This window comes from Ochotona curzoniae, unplaced genomic scaffold (genome assembly GCF_017591425.1).
Source record: "Ochotona curzoniae isolate NIBS_2020 unplaced genomic scaffold, NIBS_Ocur_1.0 contig_1, whole genome shotgun sequence".
In the NCBI taxonomy this organism is placed as follows: domain Eukaryota; kingdom Metazoa; phylum Chordata; class Mammalia; order Lagomorpha; family Ochotonidae; genus Ochotona; species Ochotona curzoniae.
Window position 1 is genome coordinate 1,827,615 of NW_024464918.1, and position 13,818 is coordinate 1,841,432.

Sequence of the window (13,818 nt, forward strand, 5' to 3'; positions counted from 1 at the left end):
ACTCCCAGATTCCTGCTCCAGCTAATTGACAGAGATGTTGATTTCTGGAACCTTTGGCTGGTACATTAGTTCTGACTGTGGAAACAAAGATCCCAAGGTGGGATGGGAATAGATAGGTACAAAAAGACACACGTAGAGGAAGGACCAGGGATGGGTTTGAAACCCCCAGCAGGACAAAACAGAGATCAAGGCTGTGGAAGGAAGAGTCCCCTCACCCTTTAGTCTGTCTGTGCCAGCACAGAGCTACAGCAGTGACTGTGCTGATCAGATCTTGGGCTTCAGGGAGATATTAGACTTCGGGGACAGCTTCTGCCCAACAGTGCTCTTTCCACCCCGTCCTATCCCCCCCCACAGGGACCCAGCCAAGAACTCACATCTTCGCTGTCACTCCCGCTGAATGATGGCCCCGGTTCCAGCCCCTTCTCAAGTTTATTCCCCTCCCCGTCTGGCATCAGCTCATCCAGCCAGAGGAGTTCCTGTGGTGAGAAGATCCACTCCAGTGCCTTTCGGACTCCCACCAGACCCAGCAACTGCAGGAACAGCCACATAGCCCAGAGCCATCAATGGCCACAGCGAGAACCTCAGCAACAGTAATATAATAGTCAGCAAGTACTTCCTGTGTGCTGGGCATGATGGGTATTTCACTAAGGCTAACACATTCCTATGAGGTAGATGAAACGATTATTTCCATTGCACAGAGAAGGAAACTGATAGCCCTAAGTGCTCAGTAACTTGGGATATGAGAGCCAGAATGGTCGTGCTGCAAAGCTTATAGCTCTTAACTGCCTCAGTGAATAAGAAAAAGACAAGCCACCTGTTTTATCACCTCACTGAGTTAAAAAATGGCAGAACTGCCTCTCTCCCAGGACTTGGTTTTGTTCTGGGTTTTATATTCCTACTTATGATTCATCAGCCCGAGGAGGTTGGGAAAGGAGGCAATCCTTTGGAGGAGCCCTTCTGTTGGTTTCTGTCTTTTTTCATCTTAGGATTTCCAAACAAGCAGAGCCAGGGCAAATAAGAGGGAGAGTCTCCCATGTCACCTCCCAAACTCAGAATCTTTCAGGAATCCCCACCACCACCACCACAGGACAACCTGCCCCCAAGTGACCATGAGGGGGAAGATGATGGCTGCTGGGGTGGACTTGATTATCCAGAGTAGACCCAGGCAGGACAGCTGGATGGCTGTGAAGAGGTGGACCCTGCTCAGAGGCACGTGCCGCAAGAGCAGCAGGTCCGGCTGGTGCTTTGGTGGCATCAACATTAGCTGCACTCGCTTCACGAACTAGGGGAACAAGAGGAAGAGGAAGGAGGGGCTCAGGGAGCCTGGAGTGTGTCGCTGCTGGCTACCCAACCCAGCATGGGAACGCAGGGCAGAGCAGAGGGCTCTGAGGCCTCTTTCCCGGCCCAGGAACTGTGTCTGATGGGGGGGGAGGGGAGGGGAAAAGAGGAGGGCAGGAGAGGAATTGGCAAATGTAGGCAGGAGGTATTGGCCGGCTGCAGAGAGGGGAATGGGGCTGCAGGTGGGCTCACCTGGATGCTGCTAAGTGCCGCCACCCCCATGTACAGGAAGATGCCGTAGAGCACAGGCATTGGGATGAACTGGAAGGAAGAAGTGGGATGCTGCGAAGGAATCCACCCCTACCAGCTGCCCAGAGGCTACACCTTGGATTCCAGCCACATCCTCTAGCACCTGGCATTGTTCCTGCCCAGGCCTTCCCCTTTTTCTCTCAGGTTATATGCCTGATCTCCTATCTGTCAGATGAGCTAAATTCTGTTGCTCCATTTTACAGATTGAGAGAGAGAATTTCTGAACAACTAAGTAACCTGCCCACTCCCTGGCCTACCTCTTCAGTCTTACCTGTTGCCTTCCCTTTGATCTTTAGGCTCTCTGTTCACTGGCTTCTGCTCCTTCCCTCCGCAAACAAGTCCACATCTCTCCCTGACCCTTGCAAAGCCTTTCTGCTTTGTTACTCTCCTCACCTCCCACGGCCTCCACCAGGTTTCCTGTGTCACTTCCCTTTTAGCACACATGCCACATCCCATGACACCCCAGAAAGGTCGTTGCTGACCCCAGGCACTCACATATGCCCTTTCCTATCTTAACAGAAGTTATCTTGTTTGCCTGATTTACATTTTCATTCACAGCCTACAGAGATGGAGACTTGATGTCTTTTGATCACCACCCCACTCCCCAGTGGCTGGAACTCTGCGTGACTTATGGCTTAGACTCAGCAAACACCTGCCAGATGAGAGTCACCCAGTTAGCAAGTGGCTGATCCGGTCCCTCTGGCTCTTTCTGCTACCCCACTCTCTCCCAGGCTCCATGACCTTTCCCTGCCCAGGCCACTTGCCGTCTGCTAGTGACTCTTGCCTGACATTCTCCACGCCCTCTTGACTGTTTGCTGTCCTGGCTTGTCGGACCTTTCTGCTATTGCTTAGGACTGAATTTTTGATTGTCTGTGTGCTTCAGGTAGGGGCTTGGTGCCATATTCCTTTTCAGTACTACTCATGCCCCCTGGCTTTTCCCTATCTTTTGCACGCGATAGACCCACGGTAAAGAGTTTCTGGGCTATTCTGTTTGTGCTTGTGGGTTTACTGGGACAGTGCTTGGCCCCCGGGGGATGGTGGTGACATGTCGACATCCTGCTCTGCTGGATGGGAAGCTCACCGGCTAAGAAGTTGGATTCACAGATCTCAGAAGCTGGCTGTCTTGGTGCAGTCTTGTGAGCTACTTCACCTCCTCGTCAGGTTAATTTGAGGGTTAAATAAGGCCAAGTGTAGAAGAGACCTAACACAGTGTATGACCTCCAGTAAGTGTGCAGCTCTAAGCGCTCACAGTCAGCATGTCCGTTCTCACTATACCTGTTACCGTAACTTCAGACCTTGACCCTGACCCATAACAGTGGTACCTTGAGCACAGGTGCCAGGAAGACGGAGACTCCTGTGAGGATGAACACCACCAGGCCTGTCAGCCTCTGCTCCCTGTGGAGAGAAGGAGGAGCTCTCGTGGGGTCTGCGAGAGTCCCCACAGCCTGCAGATGGGGGAGACCCTGGCAGCCAGGAAGCTAGTGGGACTCCTCGGTAGGCAGGAAGGGAATCTTCACAAGTAGGGGTGAAGAGGCAGAGAACCCCAAGCCTCTCCACCATGATGGCCCCAGCCTCCAGCAGTTCAAATTCAGAGTGGTTGCTTTCATTTTTGTGGAAAATAGGTATTTTAAATGTCCTAAAGACAGACATTTCTCAACTTACAAGGCTGATTTCATATACTTTAGACAGATTATGTTTTCAAGTTACAGAATTGTTGTTGGAATAAATTCCTTTGTAACTTCAACCATGTGCTTCTGCCTTGGATGGGGATTAATAGGGTGTCCCTCACCCTCTGCTTGAGCCCTGGTTGCCTCTACCTTTATATCTTGAGGTGCCTCCCAGTCCCCTGTGCTGCAGGAGGAGGCCCCCACGTGGGAGATCTCACTTCAGAGGCTAGAACTCACTCACTCCCCAGCTGCAGGGCTCAAGCAGGGTACCAGTCCAGCTGCCCAGATAACTCTGCCATGTGCTTCTACCACCCCACCTTGCCGCCCACCTCTCACTCCAGCCTCACCTTATGCCTAGAAAGCTGGGGGGCTCCCCGGGGGCACAGGCTCTGCTTTCCCTCCGAAGACTGTCCATGTGGGCCAGGGAGATGACGGTGGCAGAGACATACCATGGCAGGCCGAGCACCGAGGTGAGCAGCACCAGCACAGCCACACAGAAGAGGTCTAAGTGGAAGCCAGCTCCCTTCTGCAAGAAGTGAGGGGAATGATGAGGATGGAGCCAATCCATGTGTGGGTCCTTCATCCTTGGTGGGACGGGCTGCAGAGAGGACCAGAATTTTCCTCCACACACACCGCCCCTGGAGCTTCTTTCCCTCAGTCTAAGTCCTTGCTCCCTGGATCTCACCTGCAGTCTGTATTCCCCGCGGTTGAGGATGACTGCTGTGATCTGCTGGTCCATGAAGATAAGGATGGACAGCAACAGAGCCGGCAAGGCAGCTGCCACACTCAGCCACCAGGGGTTGGCTCCAAAAGGGGACACCAGCCAATCACGACCAGGGAGTGTGGGCTGGAGGAGGACAGAGACAGGTCGGAGAGGATCTCTCAAAAATATATCTGCCCACCCCAATTTCCACACCTGACCCCCCCCCACCCAACCCACTGGATGCTAAGTACGGGGAGCGTCTGCACGTGTCCACACGCATTCAAGTGCATAGTTAGTTTGGAGCAACTTAATGCCTTCAGAGAGGGCAGAGGAAGGAAGCAAGCCTTAGGGTTGGGGTCCCACTCTGGAAGAGGAGGCGGTGGCAGATGAGGCCCATACATTTTGTTATACAGGATCCTACTCGCCAGGCACCCCCTCCGTTCAGGGTGGGGCAGCTCAGGCTCAGACCTGCCTTGATCTGGGGCAGGGGCAGGGCTGGGTGTGTCTGCGTCTTCCCTGATTATAAGCGTCGAGGTGGAGGAGGGAGCCCTAGTTGCTGCTTCAGGTTCTGAGTCCCCAAGGCTACCCAGTGGAGCTTCCCTCCATCCCCCTCTCATTCCCGTGAAAGGCTGGAGGTCTCCACTTTGACAGTCTGGAAGTCAGCTAGGTCTTGCCTTACACAATCATGGCCTGGGGAGGGAGCTCCAGGTTATGGAATCAGAGCAGGCAGTGAGGGGAACAGAGAGCGGGGAGCAATGGGAAAAGTAGAGCCAGCTTGTAGCATTAGCTAATATCTATGGAGGAGATATCACACTGGGTTCTTTTATAAAACCCAAATAAGAACCTGTGGGATAGGAGCTACTGCTACTTCTTGCGCCCTCTTACAGATGAAGAAGTTGGGGCTCAGAGAGCTACATTACCTTGGCTGTGGCACACCTAGGAAGCAGCAGATCTGTAACTCAAAACCAGGGCTGGCTGAAAAGAACTATGCCCAAACCCCTGCCCTCTCTATAATAACAGCCATGGAGTGGAATATTCTGTACTTACTCTGTGCCAATGCCTCATGCAATCCTCACCATGCCTCAGAGCCCATTATTAGTCTCTTTCTGTTTTATAAGGGAGGAAAGCAGCTTGGGGGAGTAGAAGTGTGGGATTTATGAGTCTGCCTCCTCTGCATGTCTGCTGGCCCTGGTGTCCCTGCCGCTCTCTGCCCTCAACCTGTTTCTCCTACACTTGATCTTAGCCAAAAGGCTGAGAAGTGATAGTCATCCTCTCTTACCTTGAATTCTTCAGGCACTGTGAGCTTTGGTGTAGCTAGGCCCAGGAAGGCATCAAGACCACAGCCCAGCAGGATGGCCAGGATTGAGGAGAAGTCGCTGAGCACCTTGCGTACCTGGCCACGCAGATGATGCTCAGCCAGGCTCAGGCCTGCCCCTCCCCTCCTACCATACCCTCTCCCTTTTTCAGACAGGGTTCAAGTCCAGGACCAGGCCTCTCCCCCAGGAAGAAAGGTGACACTCACCACAGAGGGGAAGAAGCGGCTGTTCTTTACATGTTTGAGGGCAGTGGCACAGAGGAAGGAGGTGAGGAAGAGCAGAAGGGAAAAAAAGGTGATGTCTGGGACTGTATGGCAGCCGGGGCCCCGAGGGTGACCTCCCTGCTGGACACACTTGTGTGGGGGCAGCAGGGACACGTTGACCATGCCTAGGTCCTGTATGGAGGGTGGTCAAGGATGTGTGATGAGCGGGTCTACTCTCCTGGATCCACCTTAAGGGAAGGGGGACCCACAGGGACATGAAAGGCCCAAAATGCAAGGTCTCTCGCAGTAGGAACTGCCCACTGACTGCTTTTACCTCTACCCTTTCTCGTTCCTTCCCCATCCTACCTCCCCCCCCATACACATAAAACAGGCTCTTACCAGGCTCAGGATGTCATCTCTATCTTCTGGCCTTGATTTTGTCCATTGCGACTCATTTCCTGGGAAACAGGGAAGAATGTGTGTGTGTGTGTGTGTGTGTGTGTGTGTGTGTGTGTGTGTGTGTGTGTGTGTGTGTGTTTCCTCCTGGGAACCTCCTCCAATCCCACAGGATTCTAATCTGGTAAATCCAGCAAAACCAGGCAGTTCCAAGTTCTGATTCACCTGTCAGCTGACTCCATGGCCACCAACTGCATCCTCTTTCCATGCTGTTGACCTCCTGCCCTCTGCCCCCTCAAACTCTCTGCCTGTCTGTTTCCCCAAGCACAGGTCCTGGCCACAGCAGCTGCTGAGCAAACGTTGGCTGTGTGTTCAGGCCTGGCAGAGTCCAGTACACACTGGAGGCTGCTTCCTCTCCAGGCCTGCTTGTCTTCTGTGTGCAGTGTGATCCTCCAAGCCTCGCTCTACACAGCCAGTCACTCACCTAGCGGAGGAGCAGTGATCTGTTTGATTGTGGAGATGGGGAGATGAGGCTGGGTGGGCATGGCTGACCCTACTCTTTCCCCTCCTCTCTCTGGGGAGGAAGCTGCCAGCTTGGTGCATATATTTAGCTCTGCCCCTCTGTGGAAAGAATATCCTGTGCAGTGCTGCCATGAGTGAACACATGCCTCTCTCTGATTTTGGCTTTTTTTTTTTTTTAAGATTTATTATTTTTTTAAATTTCCAAAGTCAGATATACAGAAAGGAGAAGAGACAGAGAGGAAGCTCTTCCATCTGTTGATTCATTCCCCAAGCAGCTGCAACAGCAAGAGCTGCCCTGATCCAAAGCCAGAAGCCCAGAGCCCCTTCCAGGTCTCCCACTCAGGTACAGGGTCCCAAGGCTTTGGGCCGTCCTTGACTGCTTTCCCAGGCCACTAGCTGGGAGTTAGATAGGAAGCAGAGCTGCCGGAATTAAAACCAGTGCCCACATGGGATCCCAGCACATGCAAGGCAAGGAGTTTAGCCACAAGGCTACCGGGCCAGGCCCTGGTTTCATCTTTAGAAGCCTTTTCACCTCTAGGCCAAACTCATGTTCTTCTTTCAGTGTTGTCAGAAATAAACACGATCTTGGACCTTTAATGGCCTCAGTTCCCAGATTGAAAACCTGAGCAGGCAAGAGCTCTGCTGATTGTTTGAGTGAGGAATCAGCATTTCATTAGACCTGACAAGCGGGACAGTCAGGAGACACACAGCTCTTGCCCCACTCCTGCACCCTGCCTCACCCGGCCATCCCTGTCTCCCTCACCTACCTCCTGGGCCCGGGCCTGGGTACTGACAGAGGCAGCCATAGGCAGCAGACCCAGGCCTTTGGATGGGATAGGTCTGGGCCAAGTTCAGCATTTTGCCCACAGCATCGTAGATGAAGATGAGGCTGATGAGGGCACAGAAGCCTTCCTCGGTGAAGCGGGTGAAGTAACGCACCAGCACGCTGGCCTCTGTGGCTACCAGCACGAGGCAGAAGGTGGCCACCCAGATGCCCACCCATAGACGGAAGGGCAGGTAGTCCAGGCCATAATCTCTGTTGGGGTGAGAGACAGGAGGGCTCTGCAGGGCTGTCTGCGTCACACCTAAAGGGCCCCTGAAGCCAAGCAGACCTCTTCTCTTGTCCCAGCCTGGGCTAGGCTAAGACGTGGCTAGTGCAGGCCAGCAGGGGGGTAAGATGAGGTGGGTGAGGATGGGAGGGCAGGAGGAGAATGTGGGGAGAGTGGTTCTCTTACCTGCTGAAGGAGAAAAGCAGGCGCTCAAAGACCAGCACTGGGCCAGTGCTGCTGAGGATGGTCAGAGGCTGGCCTGCTAGGAGGCAGAAGGCTGCCCCAGCCACCGCTGTGCCCAGGAAGCTCTCCAGCACACCCTGGAAACCAGCAGGGACTTAACACAAGAGCCCAAACTTCCAGGAGCCTCCCCCACAGCCCCAGGAGACTCCACAGTTCACACTTGCTCCCCAGCCACCATCACCACCACCCCACCCCACCCCGTGCAACCCACCTGAGCACCTTCGGTGGCATCTCCCAGGAGACCTCCGAAGGTGATGGCGTTAGTGAGAGTGGCCAGATAAATGTAAAGCACAGCCGAGATGCACTGGGGGTTCAGGGCATCCGAGAAATCGCTGGGGTACCACGAGGCTTTCCGGCGCACGTCCTGGACAAGGCCCCCAAACAGCCTCCCGCCAGAAGGTCATCAGTGATCCCAGTCTCCCCACCCCACACACACCCGGCACCCACATCCCTTCTCCAGCCCAGCTCCTGAGTCCATCCGGCTCGCCTCACCTGCCAGTTCTCTGCAACTCCGGGCTGGGCGCCAGCGGCCCGTGTTGGTGCCTATCCTTTGTGCCTGTCCCGCGCAGGACAGAGCAGCCCTTGACTTTCCGCAGGTGCGAAGAAGGCCTATGGAGAGGGGAGATGCCCCAGTTGGTGAAGGCTCTTCTTTCTAACCCTGGGTCTCCCCGCCCGAAGCTCGTGACACCCTGCCCCCTGGCGGCCGCTCGCGGCTCTGACCGTGGGAGCGTGGCGTCAAGGTCACGCAGAGCTCTTGCAGAAGGAAGGTGTTTCCATCCCAAAACGAGAGTGAGGAAGTTTATTTTGGTCTGCCTGATTTCCAGGATAGATAGATCCCTATGTTTCCTGGGACCCCGCCATCTCCTCAACAGTGGCGCTGAGCCAGGGGCGGTGGAAAAGGGTCTCTGTATGGGATGGTAGGCGCCAGGTACCTTTTGTGCTGAGGGGGCAGACACTTGGGTGGCAGAATCCGCGCTGTCGGGTCCCACCGGCCTGGGGGCAGCACAGTCACCTCCTCCAGGAAGGCATCCAGGGCTGCGAGAAGGTCATGAAGGTTGCTGGCCCGACGAACCGACCATTGGAATTGCTGGGTTTTAAGGACACAAAATGGGTGGTTACATGCTTTTTTTTTTTTCACACCGTGTGTGCTTCAAATCTAAAGACACGTGAGTAGGCAAGCCTTTGCACACACTCATGCATATATGTACATCTGCTTATTCATTTCATGAGTATCCACTGAGTTCGCCCACATCGGGTCAGTCACGGGCTGCCCTGGTGGCCGAGGGAATCACAGTCCCCAGGCTGTGGACACAAAGCCACAGGGCCTCGCCTCAGAGTCCTGGTGCGTGCAGGCGTGCCCATGGTGCTCACCTGGTTGCTGAGGAGGACAGCTGCAGCCCGACCCATCTCACCATAGACCTTTCCCAGCGTGGGGGGACCCAGCAGGAGGCAAAAAAACCTTGGGAGGGAAGAGTGGGGCCCCCAGGCAGGCTCAGAGGTTGCTTCCCCATAGGCCAGACCTGTGCCCTCCAACACTCAGCTCTGGCCTCCAGCCCTATCCCTACTGAGACCCCCAACCTCCCAGGCACCAGCCTCAACACAGCCTCAAGGAACTGCTCCAATGTCCTCACCTGCTTGGGAGGGGCACCTCCATGAGGGACCCCAGCAGCACCGGGTCGCGGAGGCGCACAAAGGCCCCCAGTGGCTGTGCCAAGGAGCCCAGCTCTCCTGCCAGCACAGCCGCTGCCTCTGTGCCTGGAGGCAGCTTCCGTCTCAGCGGGTTCTGACGCTGGGATGGGGGTTCAAGGAGAGAAAGGGTGTGAGAGGGAATGTTGGCAGGGTCTCCACTGACAGGGGCTGCGGTCCTCCGCCCCTAAACCCTCCCCCAGCCCTTGCCCAAACCTGTTCTTTCAGGGGGGCTTCCTTGTCCGGAGGAGCCTTGCTCGGCCGGGAAGAGCCTAGGAAGACAGGACAGTGCTATGGGGGAGGCCATGGATCCAGCACAGCGCCCCCACCCCGGCCCTGCCCTCGCCAGCCTCTCCATGGACAGACTGTGGGAAGTGAGGCACAGCTTCCCCTCTCTGAGCCTCAGTTTTGTCACTAAAATAGAAGTAATCAAGTAAGTTAATGAGTTTAACACTACCCAGAACTCTGGCTATTAGGATTCTGCCCCACTCCCTGTCTCTTTCTTTCCTTCTTCCTCATTACCAGCCATACTGAACCAAGCCTAGGTGACTCTTGGCCCAGGAAGGTACAGAGAAGAAACAAGGAGGGGGTGAGGGGGCAAGGGGGTGAGGGGGTAAGGGGCAAGGGGAGCCCACCCACCCAGAGAGGGGCCTTACCCCAGCATGGCCCGGAACCTGGGGTCTGGACATGATGCTGGGGCTTTTGCAGGAGCAAAGCCTGCAGCTGCCCCCTCAGCTCTGGGCTCAGCGACTCCACCCTGGTCACTTGCTCTGGAGAAGAAGATGCAGAACTTGAACTCCTTGCTGAGAGCGCCCTGTTCCATGCTCAGCCCATCCCAACCCCTTTGCCTTCTGGGAGTTTCAGGGAATGCAGGGACCAAGAATGTTTCACTCTGCTTTTCCACTTCCAGCCCATGACAAGGGTGGACAGCCATTGGGGTAGATGGGTTATGGGAGATTCCGAGAGATGTGACTCTGGGTGACACAGTATGGTGAGCCAGACCTTTCCTGCAAAGGCTCCAAGCTTACCCACAAGCTCCAGGAGGTTCTGAGCTGGACAGTCCAGCAGGACAAGGCCCTCGGCCAGCAGGCTTCGAAGTTTCCAGAGGCTTGGCAGTGCTAGTGTGGGCACATGGGGGGCACTCCAACGGCTGGCACCCCCCTCTAGCTTCTCCTCAAACAGCACCCACCTGGGGTAGAGTGGGGTGGGCAGTGTTACCAGGGGCATCTCTCTCACATCCATGAAGTGCCAGGATACAAGGGAGCCAGGGAACACTGAGCGGGGAAGGTAGGGCCCACTGGTCGAGTCGGTATACCCCTGCCCGAGCACATGCCCAGAGCACTGCTCTTGGGGGACTTAAAACTAGACAGTATAGGAGACCATGCATCATGGAGAGTGAGGCCTGGAAATAAGGGGATCCAGAGAGAAATGTTCTGATTTGCGGTGGGAAGGAATCTGCCCTTCCCTTCCAGGAGGAGCAGGGTCATGGAAGAGGTCCCAGTTTGAGAGGGGAAGGACCCTGTAGAGCTGCCGCAGCGTCTCACTCACCTGCCAGTCTCTCTCCACTCCAGTGTCTGGGGCCAGCCCAGCAGCTCGTTCAGCTGGATGAAGAGTGGAAGGTCCTTGGGTACCCCCAGGTCCCTGCTGCCTGTGTTCAAGGGATCTGAGGGACTGGGGTCGGAGCCAGGGTCACCGTCCGGCTGCCCGACAGGAACATCATCACAAGCATGGGAGGCTTCCAGCTCCTCCTGTCCTGACAGCTTCATGCTGGGACCTGTGCAGTTGTGAGGGCCCTCTGGCTGGTCTGGATTTATAACATACCCCACCCACACCCCCACCGCCCAGCACAGCAAAACACAAACGTAACAATACCTGCTGACTCCAGATCCTGCTGGGTCATGGCTCCCCCACCTGCTCCCCTCTTCTGCTGGCCTGAGAATGAACTTTGTCAGCCTCCCCAGAAATGCCCAACCTGGGGGCAAAGTGTGTATGTGTGTCCATTTCCTGAGGGATCGGGTTTGACCTTGCTGTGTTTTGAGTAAATAAACGGGAGTAGATGGCTGGCCTGGGTCTGAGAGCTGGCACCGCACCCCTCCAGATTATTGCTGCCCCAGGCGTGTATCACATGCAAACACCCAACACCCAGCAGTGTTTCGGGTGTCACCAATACATGCTGGCAGTCACAGACATGTCTACTTGGACAAACAAGGACCTAATACAGTAAATAGCTGAGTCTAAGGGAGCCAGTCAGGGTAAGGGAGACAGCAGGGAGGGGCCCTGCTCATGGAATGGGATAAGGATGGAAAAGCAGGCGGTTTTAGGGAGGGCATCAAGCTCGAGTCTTCAATTCTTTGGTCCCACATATTCTAGAAACTCCCCCAGTTTAGCTGGCTCCCTGGAAAAAAAAATGATGCATGGATGTGTGCGTGCTTGTGCTCACACACGTGCAGGACTGTCTAGAGCTAAATGAGCAAAGGAGAATGTGCTTCCTTAACAAGGTCAAATTCTGTTGGTTCTACCCTCGACACAGACCTGGAACCCAATCTCATTTGCCCACCTCGCAGCCGCCATCCTGTTTTACCTGAAATGCTTCAACAATCTTGTTTGGTGAAATAATCTCTCTGCTTCTACTCCTCCTCCCCTGCTTGTTTAACTCCAGCCTCCACACAGCAGCCATGGGGGCACAGGGGTCTTCATCTTTTTTTGAAGGTCAGAGTTATAGACAGAAGGAGAAGCAAAGATCTTCTATCTGCTAGTTCACTCCCCAGATGGCTGCAAGAGCCAGAGCTGGGCTGGTCCACAGGACCAGAGAGCCAGATCAGAAATGGAGCAACTAACTTCCGATCTGGCTCCCTGCTTATGGCCTGGGAAAGCAAAGAATGACTTAAGTTCTTGAGCCCCTATATCTATGTGGGAGACCCAGAAGCAGCTCCTGGCTCCTGGCTTCAGATCAGCTCAGCTCTGGCTGTTGCAGCCATTTGGGGAGTGAACCAGGAAATGGAAGATCTTTCTATCTCTCCTCTCTGTAGATCTGCCTTTCAGATAAAATTTTAAAAACAAACAAACAAATAAATAAATAAATAAGTGGAGCAGCCAGGACTCAAACCTGCATTATAGAGGACCTTTTAAAAAGCAGTTGTGGGTCAGGCCTTTGGCACAGTGAAGTCCCCACTCTGGACACTTGCATCCTTTATTAGTCTAGCCTAGAGCTCTGACTCCACTTCCGATTCAGCTTCCTGGAGTGACTCAAGTGACGAGGTGATGACTCAAGTTCTTGAATCCCGGCCACCCATGCAGGGGAACTGGGTTGGAGCTCTGGCTTATGGCTGTCACCTGGCCCGGCCCTGACTGTTACAGGCCTTTGAGTAATGACCCGGCAGGTGGAAAATTTCCCTGTCACTCTCTGCCTTTCAAATAAAATGAAAACTTAAAAGAAGGCAATTGAGCCACATTAGTTTTCTGCTCAAAACTCACCTACTGCCTTCCATTTGACCTGAGATCGAACTGATTGCCATGGCCTACAAGAGCCATAGCTCTTTTATGGAAAAGGCAGATTTATATAGAGAAGGAGATACAGAAAGATCATCCACTGGTTCACTCCTCAAGTGGCTGCAATGGCTGGAGCTGAGCCAATCTGAAGCCAGCTTCCAGGTCTCTCACATGGCTGCAGGGTCACAAGGCCTTGGGCCATCCTTGACTGTCTTCCCAGGCCACAAGCAGGGAGCTGGAAGGGAAGTGGAGCAGCTGGGACACAAACCGGCTCCCATATAGGATCCATCATGCCAGGCCTGTAACCCATTCTCCTTTGACCTATGTCAAATGTTTTTCCTTTACTCAGGTCTGTCCCAGGTACACATCTGCCTTCATCTGCCCGGCAAGGGCTGAGCCGGCCAGTGGTCTCTGCAGCAGCCATTCTTTCTGCAAGGAAGCAGTTTGTTCCCCTGATCCTCACATGACTGGATCCCTGTCACCCACATCTAGCCTGCCCTTTTCCGCCTTATGTTTTCCTCCTAAGTCTCTCCCGGTCACAAGTCTGTTTGACTTTCTTTTTGTCATTTATCACCAAGAGCAACTGTGTCATCTGTTTATTTGTTTATAATTTGTTATCTGCCCCCTTCACACACACCCACACTGGGACGTTCCTCTCGGTCCATGGAACAGGTATCTTATCTCTGTTGGCCTGGAACTACTCCTGGCACGCAGTGACTCTCATTCAATAAATACTTGTTCCATGAGCGCATACATAGAACCTGGGAAAGTGGCTACACTTTTCTGGGACGGCCACACGGTGGCGCTGCCTTCCACGCCCGGATCACTAGAGCCGCTCCCTCAGAGCATGGCGGCGGCAAGGTGGCGAGATGGCGAGGATGTTACTCCCCAGGACCGGACAGCAGGGATGGAGAGGGGGACAGGGTGTGCGTGTGGAAGCACAGCAGAATGGGGAAG

At 54.4% G+C, this 13,818-nt stretch overlaps 1 protein-coding gene and 1 long non-coding RNA gene across 8 annotated transcripts in view; one reads left to right on the forward strand and one right to left on the reverse strand.

Moving 5' to 3' along the window:
• Nucleotides 1–13,818, forward strand: part of LOC121152689 — a 35,991-nt gene that overhangs the window by 19,184 nt on the left and 2,989 nt on the right. The gene's annotated exons all lie outside the window — the stretch shown is intronic.
• SLC4A9 (solute carrier family 4 member 9) lies at nt 22–11,138 on the reverse strand. 7 transcript variants are annotated; one of them, XM_040973813.1, is made up of 21 exons: nt 10,921–11,138; nt 10,401–10,561; nt 10,029–10,142; nt 9,589–9,644; nt 9,318–9,469; nt 9,058–9,145; nt 8,619–8,773; nt 8,179–8,295; nt 7,898–8,072; nt 7,630–7,763; nt 7,162–7,430; nt 5,876–5,934; nt 5,480–5,668; nt 5,237–5,350; nt 3,940–4,101; nt 3,704–3,780; nt 2,910–2,982; nt 1,531–1,599; nt 1,109–1,282; nt 375–530; nt 22–75 (listed from the first exon to the last, which is right to left on the reverse strand). In XM_040973813.1, the coding sequence occupies exons 1-21, from the start codon at nt 11,136–11,138 to the stop codon at nt 22–24; spliced, it is 2,766 nt and encodes a 921-aa protein (XP_040829747.1). The 7 variants fall into 7 exon arrangements, with proteins under 7 accessions (XP_040829747.1, XP_040829604.1, XP_040829514.1 ...); XM_040973670.1 differs by having other exon boundaries at nt 3,602–3,780; XM_040973580.1 differs by having other exon boundaries at nt 3,602–3,780; nt 9,318–9,475.